A 21431-nucleotide genomic window follows, 5' to 3' on the forward strand; every position below is an offset into this window, starting at 1 on the left:
AACAACATATTATCTGTCCCGTGATGTGGAACACCTCTGCTATGCTTCTATTGAACGCTACAATTGTCTCAACGCGTCCAAATACTGAATCCGCCACATTCATATTGACCTCACATGCATCTTGTACTTGTTGTTCTTCAGAGGCGGGACAGCTGCAGCATGAAGCGGTATGGTTATGTTTTGTTGAATGGTGCATACCTGACCTCCATCTGATGAATGCCCAGTTTAAATGCCTCCCCCTGCCTTTGTCTCCCTAGTTCACAGTATATTTGACAATTCTTTAACAGCATTAACTGCCACTCCAGAAGAAGTACGCCCTCTCGTGGCATGTTCTGGCTAGTGCATGTCACAGAATATCCAAGGCCATTTTCTGCTCTTGAATCTGCTCTTTATAACTCTATTTCATATTTATATTGCATCTTTAACATCTCATATCACACCTTACTGTACAATCATTCTTCCCCATACATGATAGGGAGTTATTTTCAATTACATACAATTATTTTCGTTATTATTTTCCCACAGAAGGTCGTCCATCTGTGGCTCCATCAGCTGAGATGTCGAAACCGCACACAAACACACACACACACACACACACACACACACACACACACACACACACACACCATTATCCGTGGCTTACATGCACCCTTCTATCTGCAATATGTGTGTGTGTGTGTGTACTACATGGGTGCATTACATACACGCTCATCTGACTTGCTGTAAACAAACAGTAGTTTTTATTCAAGATTAAACATTGAGACGACCACAGAATAGATGAACAGGCATTGGTCTAACACGAGGTTGCTTTTTCTGCTGCTGTCCCAGAGACCCACAATTAAGCAAAGCTTTTAGCTCAACAAAGATACATGTATTTCATATGCATATAGATACGCACACATGTGGATAACAGTTTGTATCCCCCGAAAAAAAAGTAATAGTTTGTCTTTTGATGAGTTTCTCGGATGTGTGGAATACAAAAGGTAATCTGTCTGTTACAGTAAAGGATACAAAGTAGTCTGCGTGTTACCGATCATCTGAGCTGCATTTACTTATAGTTATTGTTAGGAGAAAAGAGGATAATATTCTACCATATGTGTAGTACCCCCTCCAGAGTATAGAAGGCAGTGTTTCCATTGGGTCATCGTGACCGGGAGCAGAGCAGGAAAAAAGACCCCCGGTCTAAAAAATGGCGGCAGACAGACAAAGTCCAACCAACTGAACCTGACAAAGGCACCAACAATAGTCATCTTAAAAAAAAAAGAAAAGAAAAAGAAAATACACACGTCAAATACAATATACCGACCTCGCAAAGAGGCCATCGGAGAAAAAAGAAAAACAAGTCAATATTGAAAGGGGGCAAGTTGTACAAATACAGTGGAGCTGTACACATGAAAGCACAGACTGTCATTCATCCGTTCACCTCCCTTTCTGGAATGTGAGAAGGGATGGTTTCTCTGGTGGGTGAATGTAGAGGCGGGGCATGAGATAATGCATCCGGCACTGATGGTTTGCGAAAAAAAAAGACTCTCTTATTCAACGGATGCAGGAGGCAGTAGATTCCCCCACAATCCCCCTCACCAGCGGGTTGAGTAAGACAGGAGGGAGAGAGGGATGGAGGGATGGAGGGAGGCCGGAGGGGCAGTTGGTGGATGGAGAGTGTTGGACGAGTCGCGAGGGACTCCGGGGGTAGCACCAACTTTAGGAGGTTTTTTTTTTTTAGCCGCGTGTCTCCAAGCGGACCTGTGTGTGTGTGTGTGTGTGTGTGTGTGATGATGATGATGATGGTGATGGTGATGGTGAGTCAGAGACGTGGATGAGCCTCAGTAGGGCGATGGGAGTAGTGGAAGCATTTGATGTCGTAGCATCACCGACCCAGCACGTCATAACCTCGATACTGCCGAACAAATGAGGGAACTGGGACCAAAGTGTGTTTTCAAATTGTCTTTTGGGCCTTTTTGATCGCGATAGTGTACGTTTACGGATTAGCTTGCACTGGTTGGACTGGTTTTTCTCCTAGAATAAGGCCTCTTATACAATAATTGCCCAAAAAACACACACAAAAAAACAGCGTGGGGACCTGGGCACAACCAAACTCTTCATATTGTGTTTTTAGACTGAAAAGGTTTGAGGTCCCCAGAGGATATTATTATTATTATTATGATTATTATTAGTGAGAATATTCAAATGGATCCCAAATATTCCTTTTTGCCGCAAATCTATTCGAGCGCTGTCGGGCTACACAGACAAAGAGTCAGGGGTTAAACTGGGAGCGAGCAGGACACGAACCAGCAGCCGACCAACACACAGTGAAACTACAGAATATCATCAGATTTTTTATTTATTTGGTTCATAAAGAGACAAAAAAAAGCTTCTTCTTCTTTTTTTTTTTTGAACGGTGAGCTGAGCTAAGCCCTCCACTCCTCGTCACGGTAGAACTAATCCCAATTTAACCCCTGGATTTACATTCAAGTGAACGTGATAGAGTATAATTAAGACCCGACAAGTGACAAGACAAAGTCAAAACAGTTGCAAGGCTTCATGCAGTGCTACCTCATAAGATTCACATTGACTCCACGTACGTGTCGTGAGAACTAACTTATTCTAACTAAGCGTGTGTCATCGTCGCGGTTATGCTTGGCCGCCACGATCGTAAAGTAGTATCCTGTCTTATTTTGAAAAATACAAAAAGAAAAAAAGCCGTGATCTTCATGTACACGTGTCACATATAGTATCTATGAGAAGCTAATGCGGTTAGCAAGATGGCCGCCGTTCTAAAACCTCCGTGCTGCAGATTTATTTTTTTCGACGGCGAACGCAGATCTATCAAAAATTTTTCATAAACTGTTACCGACAGAAAAAAAAAACCGCGCGTGACTATAAAGATATGAGCACGTATGAGGCCGAGGAAGCACGGACGCTTGTTATGATTGTAACGCCATTCTCGGTCGCGCTCACGAGCTGACATGCAGTTAATGGTTTGGAGATGATATAGAGGACCAAAAAAAAAACAATAAATACCTTGTATAAAACATAATTTCATATCAATATATTAAAATACTATTTAAAATAATATCTTAGACAATATTGCAATATGAAATTGACCGATAAATAGTTGCCGACACAGATGAATATATATACTGTATACATATATATTTTTTAAGTATCTGTGTCCTTCATAGTTTTAGTGTTTTTGACTTTAAATGATTTTCCAGATTTCCCCCCGAGGCGGCGCAGCGGTACAATCCAGAGAGCGAATACATCTTCTTTTTTTTTTTTTCTTTCAACAATAATAACAATGAACTTACAGTACACAGTCCCATAATAAAGATATACATACTGAATACGATATAAATGTCAAGACAGAAAAATAGAAAAATATCAATAGAAATCAAAAGTCAAATACATATCGGAGAAAGTATACGGAGCAAAGTGTACTTATGAGTCTTTTTGTGGTTCTTGTTGTCGTCGCTGGAGCGCGTATTGGCTCTCATTGTTGGTCTATTGGCGGTGTAACTGTACTTCAGATATTTTTTTATTTTTCCCCCCATATACACACACACACACACACACACACACACACACACACAAACACACACACACAAAGTTACACACATTTGCAAATACAGACCCGTGCCATAGCACACATGCCTGCACAGGTGTGTACTAACCCACACCGTCGCCCTCACACCTCACACACACACACACACACACACACACACACACACACACACACACACACACACACACACGCACACACACCTCACATGACCGTGCAGCACTTGCAGCTCTGTTTCTTCTCCTTTTCCTTCTCTCCATCCTCCCCGCCCCCGTTGGCCTTCTCTTTATCCGCCATGCTCCCGTTGGGCGGGGCCTGCTCCTCCGTGGCCGCCGCCCCCTCCTCACCCCCTCCCCCTCCTGCTCCCTTCCCCTCGCCGTCCTCGATCACGACGAACTCGGCCTTGACGTTGCCGTCCACGCCCTCCATGGCGGCGCGGGACTCCTGCTCCTCCTCCACCGTCTTGTAGCCCATGAACACCAGGGTGACGGGGTTGTCGGCGCTGGCCTGGTCGGGGCTGGGGCCCAGCAGCTTGGCCTCCATGCCCGTCACCTCGCGCTTGGGGGTCTGACCCGAGCCCTGCACCACCCCGTTCTCGCCTGAGAGGGGGCGCCAGAGGGTCGCAGAGAGAGAGAGCGGAGAAAAGAGGGAAGAAGGAGGAGGAGGTTGGAGTCAGAGCGGTGAAGGAAAAGGAAAAAAGGAAATATTGTTTTAATGACCTCCGGAGGAGAGGAGCAATTTAATAGAGCAGATGAAGACGCCGCCATCGGCTTTCTCTTCCACCGCGTCGGTACTCGGCTGCGTTGCCGTGGTTTTCCCCCGTGTGATCATATGTTGCCATGGGTACAGGACTCACCTCCATTTTCTTTGGCCACGCCCTTTTTGGCTGGAGGGTCGGTCTCCAGTTCTTCAATCTCTTGCTCCAGCCTGGATCAGAGACACACACACACACACACACACACACACACACACACACACACACGGACACACACGGACACACACACGCACACACACACACACACACACACACACACACACACACGGACACACGGACACATGGACATACACGAACACACGGACACGCACACATGGACACACACAAACACACGGACACAAACAAACACACACATGGAACACAAAAACAAACACACACACACACAAGGACACACACACACACACACATGGACGCACACGGACACAAACACACACACACGGAACACAAAAACAAACACACACACGCACACACACACACACGGACATACACACACACACACACACGGACATGGACACACACACACACATATGTACACACATGGACACATGGACACACGCACACACACGCGGAGACACACACACAGACACGCACACACTCACACATACGCACACACATGGACAGACACACACACACACACACACACACATAATGAAGGATATATTTATTATTAAATTGTTCTCCTTCCTTCTGTAACGTTGGAAACATTCACCACCAGCCTTTGACCACCACAAACTCTCAATCCACCGGTTCACTTGCAGATGAAACTATTTTTCGGTCACAGAGGGTTTTCCTCCCCGGATGCTGACCTGAGGATGACCTGCTCCAGCAGTTTGGTCTTCACCTCGTCCTCGTGCAGGCGGTTCTGAGTCTCCTCCTCCGCCGGCGCTCCGTCTAACAACCAGCGCTCCCTCAGGGCCTTCGACTGCGAGAGGGACGTCACACACACATGACGCGTTGTCGAGGACCAACACGGAGACATGACAAGAGAATGACGATGATGCAGTGAAGAAAACACAATGTGTGTGTGTCTGAGTGTGTACATCGGCTATATGGTGGAACGAACACGAGGAGGCCGAGTGCTTTTACATAATCATGTTTCCTTCATCAAGGATTCAATCGGCCCCCAAAAATGCAAATTCTCCGGAGAGATTAGCGATACCTCGACGAGTCCTTTCGCTAATCTATAGCGGCGGCTGCGTCCGGCGGTCTGCTGCCACACACACTCCAACCGCCGCCAACATGGCCGCTGCCAAGTGGACTGCGTGTGCGTGTGTGTGTGTCGGCACGTGGCCAGAAAAAAAAAAAGGCCCAAACTACGGGACGCTCCTCCCGTTATACTCAATCGAGCGCGGGGGATTGGAAATCGAGATAAATCCCTAAAAGACACACACACAAAAACTAAATAGTTCCAACGCTAACGCGCATCAGACATCTTCACGGGCGAGTTGAGAGCACCGGCCGCGACTAAACCAACTAGTCTCATTATAGTCGGACAAGATAATTGAACACCGCCCCGTGTGAATTGTAATGAAGCACGACAAGGGAATAAAATGTAGCCTCCTCTCTTCTCCAGTATGTGTATTTCCAAACAGTATCCTTGTCCTCCCTCCTCCTCCTCCTCCCATCCACATTCCCTCCTGTAGATAAGCTTGAATCAAAGCGAATACTTGGCATGCTTGGAGGTAAATATAACAGTGTGTCTTACTCGCAGCTGTTAAGACCGCGCTGCTCAATTCAACCCCGCTTGGCCTGCACGGAGAAAAGTGTTAGAAAAAGCTCTCGCTTTCACGAGTTGTGTGCAGAAAATCTGGATGTGAATTCCTCTCCAGTGATGCAACGAGAAATTCTCCAGCAAAACCCCCTGTTTTTTATTTTTTTTCCTGACTCGACCCCCGCCCATTCCTCTCTCTCTCTCTCTCTTGCATGCATCCATCATGAAGTTCATGAACTTGGTGGTCTGTGCATGTGACTGTGGGCGAGGTGGTGCATCTGTTTGTGTGTGTGTGTGTGTGTGTTGTTTCTGTTTCCACTCTTACTTTCCCTCGTCGAGTAGCTCGGCTCCAGACACGCGGCTCAGCAGAGCTTCACAGCGCACACACACTCTCACGGTGTAACTCAACACTCTTCATACCCGGCGCGGTCTCCAGGGCGCCGGATCTTACCCCCGTTTCCCTCTCGCCCCGCCCTGCTACCCCAACACCACGTAATGTACTCACTCATGTGCACACACACACACAGACAGACACACACACGGACGCACACACACCAGTCGTAAAGCCAGAGCACTGAAGTTACGTCTCTCTCCATTGTTCTTTGGAGTAAAAGCTGCTAACGTAGCACAGACAAAGGGCGGAACTGTGACACACACACACACACACACACACACACACACGGACACACACACACACATGGACACTCACACACACTTACACACGCACCTCCAAATGTAATCAGCAGCTGTAGGGAAAAGAGCTAAATCACGTTAGCTAAATTATTTTTAGCATCTTCCGCTTCTATACAAAATTGAAATCCCAAAACTTTATTCACAAATAATAATCATAATTTTATCAACTATTTTCCTCCTTTAAATATTATTTAAAGCAACAGTTCACCATTTTGAAGAAAAACCTTCCTGCCGTGAGCTAAATGAGACGAGTTCTCCTCGGTAAATATGCTAGGAGATGGTTAGCTTAGGTTAGCATTAACACAGGTAACAGGGGAAACAGCTCGCCATGGCTTATGTCATTTCCTTTTGGGACATTGCGTTACATGCTGCCCAGTAAACTGTGCCTTTCACATATTTGGAGCATGTTGTAATTAAAGAGACGGCCAGCTGCTGCGAGCATAATCATATCTGCCATGGCGGCCTAATTAAAAACAGAACTCCTATCAATGCTTTCTGTGTTAACAACATTGCATTAGTTCATCTCGCCATACCGACTGCACTGTGTGTGTGTGTGTGTGTGTTGTGTGTGTGTGTGTGATCTTGTATTAGTGTGATTTAATGGTGGGGCAGGTAGACCCATATAAAAAAAAAGGTGGTGAGTAAACGGAGACATTTATTGGGTTTTCCACATGAAAGTCGCCTCTGGAAAAGCAATACGTGCTGTGGTTTGCACAAAGGCCCTTTTAATGCTGCTGTACAGCATGATTACACTTCCCCTCTGTGTGTGTGTGTTTCCAAAATGTGTGTGTGTGAGTGTGTGAGACGAAAGCGGGGTGCGGTGGGTGTAGGAACCCTTTCCTGTTGGTGGGAGTGGGACAAAAATCTGTTTCCTCTGCCAAATCCCTCTGCATTGTCTGAGGCTTTTTGTGTTCTTTTATGAACACACACAGACACACACACACACACACACAAGCCCAACACGCACACACTCACACATAAAGGTTCGCTCTGTAAATAGAAAACGTGAGCGCACGCTCAGGCAGCGGCACAGGTCACAGGCACTTTTGACACACACACACACACACATACACACACACACACGCTTCGACGCCGGCGCACACACGCCACAACCTTTCTCTCCGTATCTGTGACCTGCCCAATTGTCCGGGGCTGAAATAGCTCTGATAGTGCTGACACACACGCTGACAAAAGCCTTGGCTCTGATATAATGAGTGTGTGTGTCCACTCGTGTGTGTGTGTGTGTGTGTGTGGAGGAGCTGCCGCTCTTATCTGCGGTCCGTTCAGAACATTCCGTGACAGCGGCGGTCGGGGGAGTATCTCGCTGTGTGGGACTGATGGGTTTAAAAGGAGTTTGGTCATTTGGCCGCGGTGCAACACTCACAATGTAATGAGTCAACGTGGCGCTGCAGGTTACACCTCCTGGAAGGAGTTGTATTCATGAATACACTCATCTTCATCAGCGTGGGAGTGCAGTGCTCTCAGAGGACGGTCATCGCCGGCTTCTTTGCAGAATCACAGGGTTAAAGATTTAAAATCTACTGGATGGACGACCGGCCTTCTCGCATAGTGTTTGTGCCGTGTTTTAAAATCCCCGCGTCCTCCTTCCAGCACAGATCTGGACTCTGTGATCGAGTCCTCTGTGGCGATCAAAGCTCAATCTGGTGCAACAATTATTGGGTCTCAGATCCACGATTTCCCCCCCTGTGGGAACGTCCTAGTGTTTCACTGTGTTTGTTGTGAACTGCCTGCTTGTTAAAGTAACACAACACGAGGTGACAATGAGAGCGTCACAACCCTTCTGACTGTGAGGGAGGCAACAAACTCACGTTTTCACCAGTTTGCAGACTTTTTTATTATCAAATGAGTAAGCAAAATGAGTGCAGTAGTACACATGGGCCATGTGCAAAAGGTCAGCATGTGTGTGTGTGTGTATTTGTGTGTGTGTGTACCTTGAGATGCTGGAGTTGTCGTCGGTCATCATCCAGCTGCCTCCTCTTGTTTTCAATCTCTGTCTGCCTCTTCCTTTTGTCCTGTTACAACACACGCACACGCACACACAAACACACACACACACACACACACACACACACACACACACACACACACACACACACACACACACATCATCATCATCATTACTGTGCAAGTGCACAGAACATCAATGTTTTTTTGTGTCCTGAATGAAGTGTTAGAGCTGAAACTGATGGAAAAAATGGCCGCCTCTCTCTTCATGGAAGCACTGTGTAATAATGGCAACTGTTATGTGTCAGTCAATGTTTATTGTTCGTGTTTCTAATGCACCTGGACGGATTTCTCCAGGTGTTGACGTTTCAGCAAATTGAGATTACATATCGATGTGCAAAAAACACAAGTTTGAAGGCGCATCGATAACTCTGTCTGCCGCTGAGTCTCAAAGGCTCCGCGAAGACGTCTCAACCAACATAATTACACCGGGCAGAGAACCTATAGATGCTGTTTGTCGGAAAAGAGAGAGACAGAGAGAGACAGAGAGAAAGAGAGAAAGAGTGGATGAGACCAATAGAGCGAGAGGCCGGGCAGAGAGATGCTGAGAGCCGCTGCATTAGCGCTCCATGTCCTTAATGGTGGAGGGATATGGGATCTAAAAGGTTCGGTCATTAAGGCGGGCGGTCACATCCTGACAATGATTTGCTGCTACGACGGCCATCAGTGTGTCCTGACGTGCACTCTGTGTGTGTGTGTCTGTGTGTGTGTTCAAGAGAGAGAGACACAAATAACTCACAGCGATGGCCTGGAGTTTCTCCTCTTGGGACACCTCAGCCATCCTTAAGGAGAGAGAGAGGCAGAGAGAGAGAGAGGGATTCAACCACATGACATCAGACGTGACACACAGTGACAAACAACCTCAGTCATTTACCTTCCAGACCCCTCCCCCCCCCCCCCTCCCTCCCCTCAGGTGACTGGGGTTAAATATCTGTCTGCTCGCACTAAATCAGTGTCTCTTTCCTGTGAGGGCGAGCCGGGGGAAGGCATGCTAATGCTAATGTGCTAGCTGGAGATTCCTGATCTAATGGGTTCCAGACCCTGAGTGCCAGGATGGAGGAAGAGGAGGAGGAGGAGGGACCGGCTGCTCCTGTGAGGCGGGACAGAGCTGTCACAGTGTCATATATATGACCTCAAGACTTTACATATCAATAAGATGCTTTTATAAAAGGGAATTTAATGACATCCTTATATAAGATGAAGCAATATTCACTTGTGTGAATAAGTCACAGACTCCCTCAGTGAGGGCTGTGTGTGTGTAAAGGGATATATGATTGTAATGCGTATAATATCTATAACTTTCTCTTATGAACATGAGAATTGTACATACTAATTGATTAATCTATGAATTGATCAGCAGTACATTGAGGTTAGCGACAAATTGAGAGTTTTTGGACCGTGAGAAACCTTTTTTTCTTACAGTTTTCTGTTGTTTTACAGATCCAAAGAACCATCGATAGCTTGAAAATGCTAAATAACCCATAATGCATATAGTTGTATAGAACCTTTAGGGATGAGCATGTCACCTTCACATTGATTTCATTATTGTGTCGTGATAAAAGCCTCTTTAAACTGTGTGTGACTATAATGTGTGAAGACACTCTTTCCGCAGATTGGCGGCTGCAACATTTCACCAGCGGGGCGTCTTTTCCAGCCCAAACTGCATCGCTCGCGGCGCCGTACGGGGGTTCTGATCCCTCTGCACACACTCTCACCAAACAGCTATGACACAACTCCTCTACACACACCGAGCAGAGCCAGTGAAATGTGCTAAACGTGTGTCACTCCTCCTGACGAGCGGCCAGGACGCCCACCGTTACCGCCAGTCCGCTTGCATCACTTCACCCAAAAATGAATAACGACAAAGCTCGGGTCGTGAACACATCACTCCAGAAATAAAAAACGACTTCTATCGTGCCCTCGCGAGCGCACAAAAGCATGCAACGCAGCGACAACGGCTCCTCTCAGGATGTAAAGAAGCATACAGTTTTGGTCATGAGTGTGCGTCCACTCTGCAGGAAGAGACTCACAAACACCTCGGGGGGGTTTTATGATGGGAGGACGCTTTGTGACATTAATGCACACTCATTCAAACCCACAACATCAGCATCACATGGGGGAAAAGGGAACACCACAATCCTCTGACACACACACACACATACACACACACTGTACTGTCGAGTTCACACATTCTTTGTGAATTTTCAACTTCCCCTCCGGAAGAACCGGGGAAAAAAAACATCTGGAGATGCAGAACGAAACTAAATTAAGGCTCCGAATTCAGAAGTGCTGCACGTAGTGTTGTGGTGAGCTTCATGCAGGTATTCTGTGCATTAATGCTGTTTTTTGAAAGTATTTTCTGACTTATTTTACCCCCTTAATCTCCTCTCCTCCCTGGCACTGGAAGCAGCTAAAGCTGAGCATCTGGATCAGTTCATCGTGGTATGAGTGAAGGCCTGGAAGTGGGAGAGGTCGCCGTGAGCCTCAGCAGAGTCGAGGCACAACAGGTTTTATATATTATTTAATATATTTATTTGTTAGTAGCCGCTGTTGGAAACGTCGGGTGTGAAAATGCAGCGTTGCGACTTTAAATCCCGTTTAGTGTTACGCTACTCAAAGGTTTATTGGTGACAAACGAAAGAGTCACGCACCTCTGACACGAAGTGAAAGTCATGTTTTTATTGTGTTTCACATTAACAGGGTCGTCAGTTCACAGAGGATTTAAACAGTGGTTCTCAAACTGTGGGGCGCGACCCTCTAGTGGGGCGCGGAGGTATTACAGGTGGGGCGCGGGGGAGATGCAGATTCTTTAAATAATTAAAATAAAAAATAAAAACATTTTAAGAAGCCCATTTCCGCCACAAAATGTCATGACCTCCAAAAAAATAGGACAAAAAAAAACGAAAAACAAAAACGAAAAAAAAAAAATTATGACCCAAAAAAATTCATGACAAAAATATCGATATATATATATATATATGACTAATAAAAACATTTCAATATTTTTTTGACAAAATATTAAAAAATAAAATATTAGAACAGTGTGCAGCATCTCTTTTGACAGATTGAGGACTACTTTAAATGTGGCTTTACAAACAGATGAAATACTTCAAATGCTTGCTAATTCACATGGGATTGAACTAACAAACGCACTCTAAAAAAAAGTTGACAAAAAAAAGTCATCGAAAAAAAAGGAAAAAAAAGCAACCAAAAAAAAAAAAATTTGACCAAAAAAAAAAATTCATGGCAAAAATATCTAAATATATATATGACTAATAAAAAAATTTCAATTTTTTTTTTTACCAAAAAAATGAAAAAAAAAATTTGGACAAAACCACAAGAGTGTGAAGCAGCTCTTTTGACAGGTTCCCCTCTGCCTGAGATAGAAATGCATTGTGAGAGAAGACTACTTTAAACAGATTAGATACTTCAAATGCTTCCTAATTCACATGGGATTGAACTAAGATAGCGCACCCGAGAAGAAAGTCGACAAAAAAAAGTCAACCAAAAAAAAAAAAAAAAATTTATTCTTTTTTTTTTTTGTCAATTCTTTTTTTTTTGTTGAACATTTTGTTCCCTCCAAAGTGGAGCGCCACAGAAAAAGTTTGAGAACCACTGACTTACGTTTCCCTGCTACTAATTTATCAGTGCAATGAAACCAAATGTTCCAAAGCCAATCAGCAATCTCTAACTGGAGACCCGAGAACACTTTTAATATCCACTGGTGTCAAATTTAGTCTTTATTTGACAGTTTTATTTAGTCGACCTTGAGTCAAAACTACGAAAGTGCGGTTCAAATAAAGAATGATCTGCACAGAAAAATACGTTTTCCAGAGCAGAAATCTGACGGCTTCGACGCTGCGGGACGCCGAATCAACCCTCAACAAACAGTGTAAAAAAACACACACACACATCTGTGTGGGTCTGTGAGCGTCACGATCACAACGAGCTCGTGCCAAAGCGAACAACAGATGTCCGGCTGGACCAGCTGAGAGTTCAGAGCTCGGGTGTTCAAACCCCACAAAGCCCCGCGTCTCTAACCTCCGGCCTGCAGCTGTAAAGCATCTTTTTAAGACGCGTCGGTGCCTTGTCGGAGTAAAACATCGCGGGGGGCCTTTCGTCTTGCCGCCTCCCTCATGAATTATGGACGACACCCAAAGACGAGCATAATTACATTTTACCAGCGAGAAAGGAAGACGTCCAGCTGAGCCGCTAACGGACGACATGTTGAGACAGAAAGCTGTAACACCGCCGCCGAGGGGAGGAAGCCCTCTCCTCCGGCGGCCCGCACGCAAATCACAAATGTTTCTTGTCGATATATCTCAAGGGCAGCGAGAGAGAAAGAAACGGACTAATGACCAGCCCCGTTCCTGGTTGAGTGCACTGTGCTGATGCAGCATTTCCAGGAACACATTACGTTCCTGCGTAGAGCGACCGAGCAGCCTCCTGCTAATAGCATCACGGCGCTCTGGCACCAGCAGTCACTTTGCACTCTCTCTCTCTCTCTCTCTCTCTCTCTCTCTCTCTCTCTCTCTCTCTCTCTCTCTCTGGACTCAAATGCCCAAAAAAGTGATTATCTTCCTGTCCGAAGGCGCTCCATGAATGGTGATCCTGGTGGTCGTATTTGTTTAGGGATATCGTGACGACCTAAAGGGACAGACTTTTGTTTGTGACGCCCCACCGGCGCCAAGAAATTTGGGACAAAATGGTCCATGCTGAATTTTAAATGTAAGTTAAATGTGGAGATTAATTTCCCCACCTGCAGTACCTCCGCAGCCCACTAGAGGGGTGCGCCCCACAGACTTTTTCTGAAGCGAAATGTTTGTGCCCCAGCAACATTGCAACAAAATTGTCCAACTTTTTGTGACTCCATCCTGCTTTTTTAATTAATAGATTAAAGAACATTGAAATCTCAGATTTCTCCATCAGACTAATAAACTAATAACATGAACAATCACTTTGTTAGAACAAAGTTCTATCTGTGCAAAAAATAACTAATATTTAGCACAAAAAAAATATTTTATCTCCTACATCCACGTCCCACCTGCAGTACCTCCGCAGCCCACTAGAGGGGCGCGCCCCACAGTTTGAGAACTCACTGCTCTAAGGGGAGAAGCGATGATTTTCTTTCTATTTTTTTTTACAAAAATTTGTGTCTGCTGCAGCTGAAACCATTCGACACTTTTAAAAGCTTTTTCTTCTTTTATTTGTCGTAAATGAAGCAAGTATGTTGCATCTAACCGCATCAATGTGCTACGAAATGTCGGTAAAGAAACATTGTACTCGAGAGTCTGCGAGTTAAAAGGTCAGTAAGTGCGCACCGTGTACTGATCGGGGAGGCGTCCACAATGCGACCATCTGTCGGTCGACAGGGGGAGTTATTGAAGGACGAGGTCATACAATAAAATGTGATAAAACTATTTTAAACATTAATGAGCGACACGGTTGCTGCTAACATGTCCCTTCATTACGGTAAACATGGGCACTGTAGTTTGTTTTAATTCAATCCCCAAAAACTGACTCGTGCACTGAATCCGCCGCTGAAAATAGTCCCTGTTAAATCCACAACTTTAAGTAGTGTTAACAAAATAACAACAGTGTCCAGATGGTTGTGAAATAGCTAAAAAAGTTCATATTAACAACATGATTTTAACGATTTTGAATCCGTAAACAAAGGGGTTCAGAGCCGAGAGCCACAGAGGAGGAGCATTGCTCTTTTCATGGGTTGACGATGGCAAACACGAACATATAAAACATAAAATATTGATTGAAGCGTCAGAAGCTCGTTGGCCAATTAGAAACCGTCTCCTCCTCCAATCAGAGAGCAGAGCGGCGATGACTCGCAGGAACAGGTGCGACGTCATGAAGACGAGACGAAGGAGCCGAGCAGAAAAAACACCGTTCGCTTATTCACATCACGCAACAAATTACAAACCAAAAAAAACCTTGAAAGCCTGTAAATGGATCCAGTTCCACAACACGCAGCATCTCCAGCGACGACCTCACTCTGCATTTCCCTTCTCGCAAAAGGGAAACGTGTTCACGCAGGTGTTAATTCATGACAGCTGGAGCCACTTAACTAATACTGCGCTGTCATAATGAAACTCCCCCAACACACACACACACACACACACACACACACTCGGTGAACTTGATTTCTGGCTTTTCTTGAATGAAAAAAAGCAAATACCAGTGAATAAAAGGGCAAAAAACACCCGAGTGACATCACAGTTTTGATAAAAAAAACAACTCCATGCTCACTTATACTAGTCAAGTCACACAGCGCAAAAAAAAAAGTCCTCTTCAGATTGAATAATGACTGTGAAAATGTCTCTCGAGCCTAATGAGCTTTAGAAAACCACGAGGGTCTGAAAGAGGAAACTAATCTGAAATCTCCTTCACACTCCCTGAGTTGGAGTGGCACTTCTTCCTCCTCCTCTCTGCTCCCCACTTCCACTGCTTCCTTCCTCCAGGCCAAAAGAGCACAGGGACAACAACACTCCTCCCTCCCAGGCCACACACACACACACACACACACACACACACACACAGAACACACACACACACAAAATCGTCCCGGGTCAGCACACACATGCACGCGACTCGCTCCGCGTCCTTCTATCTCAGGCGTAACACAAATTCTGTCCGCAACAGTTCGCTGCCGACACGAAAAATTTGAGGAAGTCCTCTGAGGTCACATGTTAGTGCAACAGGGAGGGGTCAGAGGTCAAAAGCTCCTTCGACTCCCTCAAGAGGTCACCCATAAATACAACTCAGTCAGTACAGCGAGGAGACAACGTGTGAGGCGGGACGAGGCGGCACTCGCTTCTTTGCTTTTCGTTATCCTAGCTCTTGAAACGCAGACTACCCACAATGCACCTGCGGCAAATGGCGGTTTGTACGCGGGCTCTCGCGTGCAACACGGACACGAGACGTCTTCAAGCGCAAGCTGAGAGGACTCGCCGGCATCACTCGGTCTGGAGACCGTCCACGACGACAGAAGGGATTTAAATTCGGTAAAATCGGTGCGAAGCCCTCGAGTGTTTTGTGCTTTTGTTTTAATGTTTGTTTTCCTCGCGGTCAAGCTCCAGAAGCGCCGACTTCCCATGATGCACCCGCGGCGAATAGCGGTTCGGTGGACACCACCATTTTGGGCCAGAAGTGATTCAAATCGGCGAAATCGGCGCAAAGCCCCGGAGGGTTTTGTGCTGGGACGGCGGTCGTCTGCACCACCGATTCATTTTGTTTTTCCACAATTAAACAATCACGCCTGCCTTTGGTGTCTCGCGGCCGTGTGGAACGTGACTCAAACATCAACCGATCTCTCTTTTGATGTCCGGAAAGGTGACTGGACGTTGCCTCCGTGAAGAAGCCCCTGTGTCGGATCTCCCTGAGGGGAAAAGGGGCTTCAGACGCTGTTGAACTGTGTTCATAGTTTCAGTTCTTTATCAGTTCCTTCTAGAAACCTCTTTGTAAGTCTCGACTCTTCTTTCTTCCTCCGCATGGACTCGACTCGTTTCTCCACTCGACCGCACTCGACCTCCATTACTTCCACGACGGTAAACCTTCACGCTTCGAATCTGCTCGCCGGTTGTGTTTGCTTGTTAATTTTTTTCCGATACATCCGCTGGAGTCCGCTGACACTTTAATCGATCGCATGCGTCTTGATTTGCAGCCGCCGCACGAAGGCTGTGATGTCACAGATGAGGCCTGCGGTTAGTTTACTGCTCGGAGGATCTAAAACTTGGGCAACGGGAAGAGGTTAATGAGTGAAATGGGGGGGGTGTGGTGTGATGGGAATGGCAGGAAATGGGTTTCTGCGAGGCAGGAAGTAGAGGCAGCAGGTGGGGGGAAGTCCGCGGGCATCTGGTGGACAGGTAGGCCGACGATGAGACAACGCAAACACATCTCGGGTGAATAAATACTCCATGTTCTTGACCTCTTGACAGCGCTTAAGGAATGTTGATCACACACAATGTTGCACAGAAATGCCACAAAAGCCCGTTTGTTCCTCTGGCGGACGCTTCCAGAGCAGAGAGTCGAAGCGGCTTCAATAAGTCGGTGCTTCTCGGCATCGATCGGCGTCAGAGGCCCCTGCTGACGGCACCGCTTCTGCGCTTACGGACCGGCGGCGTCCGGTCGATCGGCCTCCTCCACGCATCCGGACGGAGGAAGAGCCGCTCCATGTTGACACAGGAACCATTAGGACGAGGAGGGGCCGTCCCTTAATGGCAGGAGAAGAGCCCGAAGCCCACTTAAGACCCTCCAGAGGCTCAGAGATCGCTAATGCTAATGCTAACGCTAGTGTGTTTGTCCAGCGTCACACAGTCACATCTCCTCTGGGATCAGACACAAATAAAATAAAAGTATGCTTCATTTATAAAGGGACAAAAGCTTCCATTCATTCTGCTGCTTTTCCCCCTGAAACCAGATGTGTGTGTGTCTGTGTGTGTGTGTGTGTGTCTGTGTGTGTGTGTGTGTGTGTGTGTGTGCTGTTAGTTTCAGGTTATCTACAGTCTACTTATCAATAGTGCTCTTGATAGCATCTTTGCAACAACACTGATGACCGTCATATGAGCGCACGGGTGTGCTCAGGGAGGGGTGCATAACACACACACACACACACACACACACACACACACACACACACACACACACACACACACACACACTGCTGAGCACATTTTCCTCAGAGATTAAAATGACTTAGTGGCTAAAAATGACAGTTTATCAAGAAGAAAGACCATCTGCCGGGAAGAGAGAAAGAAAAAAGAAATCCTCTCTGGTCTTATCTGTCATGACAAAGCAGTGAGGAGGAAGAGGAGGAAGAAGAGGAGGAAGAGGAGGAAGAAGAGGAGGAGGGAGGGTGGGGTTGTAATGAGAGACAGTCGGGAAGAAAAAGTTATAAAAAGTGACGATGCAGGAAGAAAAGAGGAGGCAGAGATGAATAGAAATGAGGCGGATTGTGTCACATGATCACGTTTCACATCTTGAACATCGGCCCAGATGTTGCTCCTCGAAAAGCTTCCACTCCCCTCGTTTACCTCGCAGCAACCCGCAAAGCTTCCTGGACGTGTGATTTCATCACCGCTGCACGCGTCGCTTCTTGATGCCGTCCAACCGACCGGCTCCGCCGCCTCGAAAACACTCGCAAATTACCGCTTAGCGGCCGCGGCGCTACGGCTACGCGCTGAAAGCTAACTGTTAGTTTCCTGTGTCACTCTGAATGGAGACGTCACCTCTAACGTGCATTAGCTGTGAGCACAGCGCCGGCTTTTACTGGAAGATGACACGATGAACGCGTCAGCAAACACTTGTTTATGGGATGAGATTAACCGCCGACTCCTGGAGGAGGAAATGAAACTGCTAAACGAGGAAAAGGCCCCTCACGGTGGGATTTGTTGCCTCAACGTAACGTCTGCGACGGCTTTTCTTCAATCCAACTCGTTATTTTGAGTTGACTCAACTTAAATCCGTGCTGTTTTTCTTAAACTTCACTTTTTCGTGGTCTAAATCTACTTTTTGCTTCGTCGTCCTGCACAAGAAGCCGAGCTACAACTCATGCACCTGCACGCTGGAAGCAACAGATTGCAATTCGTGACTATTTCACAAGCAAGTTGCCCTTTCACGCAGCAATTTGATTCATTGTTAAGATAAACGAGTGTGTGGGCTGCATGTGTGACTTGACTGTAGTGTAAGTGAGCATTAGGTTGTATTTTTGCATTAATATCAGCAACAAAACTAGTTGCCAAGAGCTGTTTATCAGTTATTGAGCTCTTTTTTTTTCCCCACTTTCACTCCATATGGGACCAGTTTCCTCCCAGTTCAGCTCACCCATGACTTCTTTCAGGGGCTCTGACTCGTTTGGTAAAAAAGAGCGTTCACTTATTCACATTTCACCTCATTTTTTTATTGATAGTCCAACAATGAGGATGAATGACCTTCCGGTTGCCAAAAACAGATCCATCCCACTGGGGCCAGGACACAACGGCACACGTCAGCCATCTTTTTTTCCTCCCCTCCCCGCTGGCAAACAAGCAAAAAAAAAAAGACAAAAGCACACAAAACCTGACGCACAGAAATGCGGCCGTCCAGACTCGCAACGCCGTGATTGGCTCGGACAGGACAAGTGCCGTCAGCGCTCTGCGGACACGACACAGAGCGGCCGCCCGGATGCACAGAGCCCCCCCCCCCCCACCCACCCACGGGCGTCGCACACAGCCGGGTGAGGCCTCCAGGGGGAAAGAACAGACAACAAACAGGACGCAGCGTCGTGGAATCGCTCCTTAACGCACTTTGTTTATTGACTCTTCGTCTCTGCCGAGAACGCCGACAGCCACGAAGACTTTTCTGTCCCATCGTTTCCCCCGAAAACACATTCTCTGCACTTGTGACGTTGTAAGACTGGGATGCTTTGTCACTCAAACAGGTGTCACTGCAGCCGAGGGGGCAAAAAACCACGAGTCGGCGTCTTGTACTTGGAGGGATTTGATGTCTCAGGGTGTGTTGCGTTTGAGGACTCACGGCGACGTGTGTGTCAACGAGGATGTTAGTACACAACGGAGACGTCTGTTCGCAGGCCAGACACCCAGGAGAAACAATGGACACACACACACACACAAACACACACTTTTTTGTGTCTGGTGTCACCTGCTGTGATCAAACACACTGTCACGAAAAGCGGAGTCGAAAAATGTAGTCGGTCCAAAATGATATTGTTCTATTCAGAGACTGGAATAGAAACAGAAAGATCACACACACACACACACACACACACACACACACACACACACACACACACACACACACACACACACACACACAGGAAAATGTGATACTCTGGGAGGACGGAGGGGCCAGAGTCTATCACAGTGGCAACATGAGCTGGAATGAATTTGAGCTAAATGGAGGATGCACACTCTCATTCTCTGCTATGCTAAACACACACACACACACACACACACACACACACACACACACACACACACACACACACACACACACACACACACACACAGAAAACGCCCGCCTGGTCCACTGCACAGTGTAAATTCCAGACAGGAGTATGTAATGGCCATGGTTTTTTTTTTTTTTTTTTTTCATGCTCATGAGCGCCATGTTGGAGCAGACTGCTCACATCACAACACACACACACTCACACACACACACACACACCGTTACTCTCCTGCACAGCCCGCGGGGCCGGTCAGCATCCCATCAGCCCGTCGACAACACAAACAACCCGACATCCTCTCCTCTTCCTCCTCCTCCTCTTCCTCCTCCTCCTCCTCCTCACAGATCGATGTGACGTGACGCGCGACATGTCGTCCCGTTACACCTGTTCGGCCTCGGCTGATGTCACGGCTCCAAACACAAGTGCAGTGAGGATACAGTGAGCGGCCCTCTGGGGGGCTTTTGACGTGACATGATCCTGCAGCTTCTTCTTCTTCTCTCTCTCTTTTACCCAGCAAACCAGCGCGTGACTTTATTGTGAGCTCGTGTTTATCATCGGAGGATGCTGCGCCTCTCTGTGTGATTACAGAGTTGTTACCTCATATTACAGAGCAGCGGCCGTGTTTACAGGGAGAGCAGCAATATTGTCCTTGTTTATTCCACCCCCCCTACACACACACACACACACGGTCACACACACACACACACACACACCTCGTCTCCATCCCTCCGTCCCGCTCTGCCATGCCTCCAAGCCCGAGTTAAAAGGATGCTGCCGGAGGGCTGGAGGCTTTAAATATTGCGCCGCTGCACACACGAGCCACCACCAAGCAAAATAAATAAATAAAAAACAGCTCATCTTCAGCTAAACAAACACAGTAAATCACGACTTACTCAGTTGCAGATGCCTTTCCCTTTCCCGCCACGGACGTCTTCCAAAAAACAGGCTGTTTATTTTCTGAGCGTCAATTCAGGAATACGCTAACACCCCTTCCTCTCCCCCTCCTCCTCCTCCTCCTCCCCTTCCTCCTCCTCCTCCTCTTCTTCTTCTCCTTCTTCTTCTGGCTGGCACCCTCTTCTGCTATCGCCGAGGTGATGCCGTGGGCAGCATGAGCGCGCGCACAACAGTCAGAGCCCGATGGTTTTCCTCCTGGAGCGTAAAAAGGACGCGCGGCTCTTCTGCGCTGAGAGGCGGCGGGGCGTCGTCTGTAGCAGGTTGTAGTGTAGTTAGTGTATGAGAGAGAGGGGAGAGAGAGAGGTATGTGAAGGGGAGTGGGAGAGAGAGAGAGGGGGGGAAGGATACGCCTCCCTGGTGGAGATAAAGGGGGCCCTGGCTGCGCGCGGTCCTCCTCTCCAAACGGGGGCTGGCTCTCCTCCAGCCTTATCTTATGACGTCCAGGGAACCGGGCTGTCTGCTTTTCTTTTTCAAGGGGGCTGCAGGAGAGGAGTGTATACGTGCAGCCGAGAAATTGGGATGAAATCCAGCTCTGCTGGAGGAGAAAGGACCATTCTGTCTCTCTCCGCCGCTCCACTGCGCCATCTAGCGGCGGAGAGGCGCCACGTCAGGGCTTCTCGAGGCGTTACGTAAACAACATCAGGCTCTGAGGCCTTTCCAGACTCCTTTATGTATTCTTTATGAGTCTTTATGTTTTTAATCGAGTCAGATATACATTAAATGAATGGCTGGGCTATAAAAACACATTTCCACTATTTCT

At 47.0% G+C, this 21431-nt stretch overlaps 1 protein-coding gene across 1 annotated transcript; it reads right to left on the reverse strand.

The window, feature by feature from the left end:
* Positions 1-717: 717 nt before the first annotated feature.
* Positions 718-21150, reverse strand: palm1b (paralemmin 1b). Its single transcript, XM_068580206.1, has 6 exons — positions 20611-21150; positions 9503-9545; positions 8691-8771; positions 5141-5256; positions 4416-4486; positions 718-4158 (listed from the first exon to the last, which is right to left on the reverse strand). The coding sequence occupies exons 2-6, from the start codon at positions 9542-9544 to the stop codon at positions 3764-3766; spliced, it is 705 nt and encodes a 234-aa protein (XP_068436307.1). The 5' UTR covers position 9545; positions 20611-21150; the 3' UTR covers positions 718-3763.
* Between the last annotated feature and the right edge of the window lie 281 nt (positions 21151-21431).

The sequence above is a fragment of the Clinocottus analis genome, unplaced genomic scaffold, assembly GCF_023055335.1.
Source record: "Clinocottus analis isolate CAN_PGR_092001 unplaced genomic scaffold, fCliAna1.0.p SCAF_17, whole genome shotgun sequence".
Taxonomy (NCBI): domain Eukaryota; kingdom Metazoa; phylum Chordata; class Actinopteri; order Perciformes; family Cottidae; genus Clinocottus; species Clinocottus analis.

Excerpts from the sequence above, each read along its gene's own strand:
- palm1b (XM_068580206.1), bottom strand. The coding sequence starts at position 9,544 with ATGGCTGAGGTGTCCCAAGAGGAGAAACTCCAGGCCATCGCT. Across the intron at positions 4,487-5,140 it reads CTGGAGCAGGTCATCCTCAG|GCTGGAGCAAGAGATTGAAG; the intron begins GTCAGCATCCGG and ends TCTCTGATCCAG. Across the intron at positions 4,159-4,415 it reads CGTGGCCAAAGAAAATGGAG|GCGAGAACGGGGTGGTGCAG; the intron begins GTGAGTCCTGTA and ends GCCCCCTCTCAG.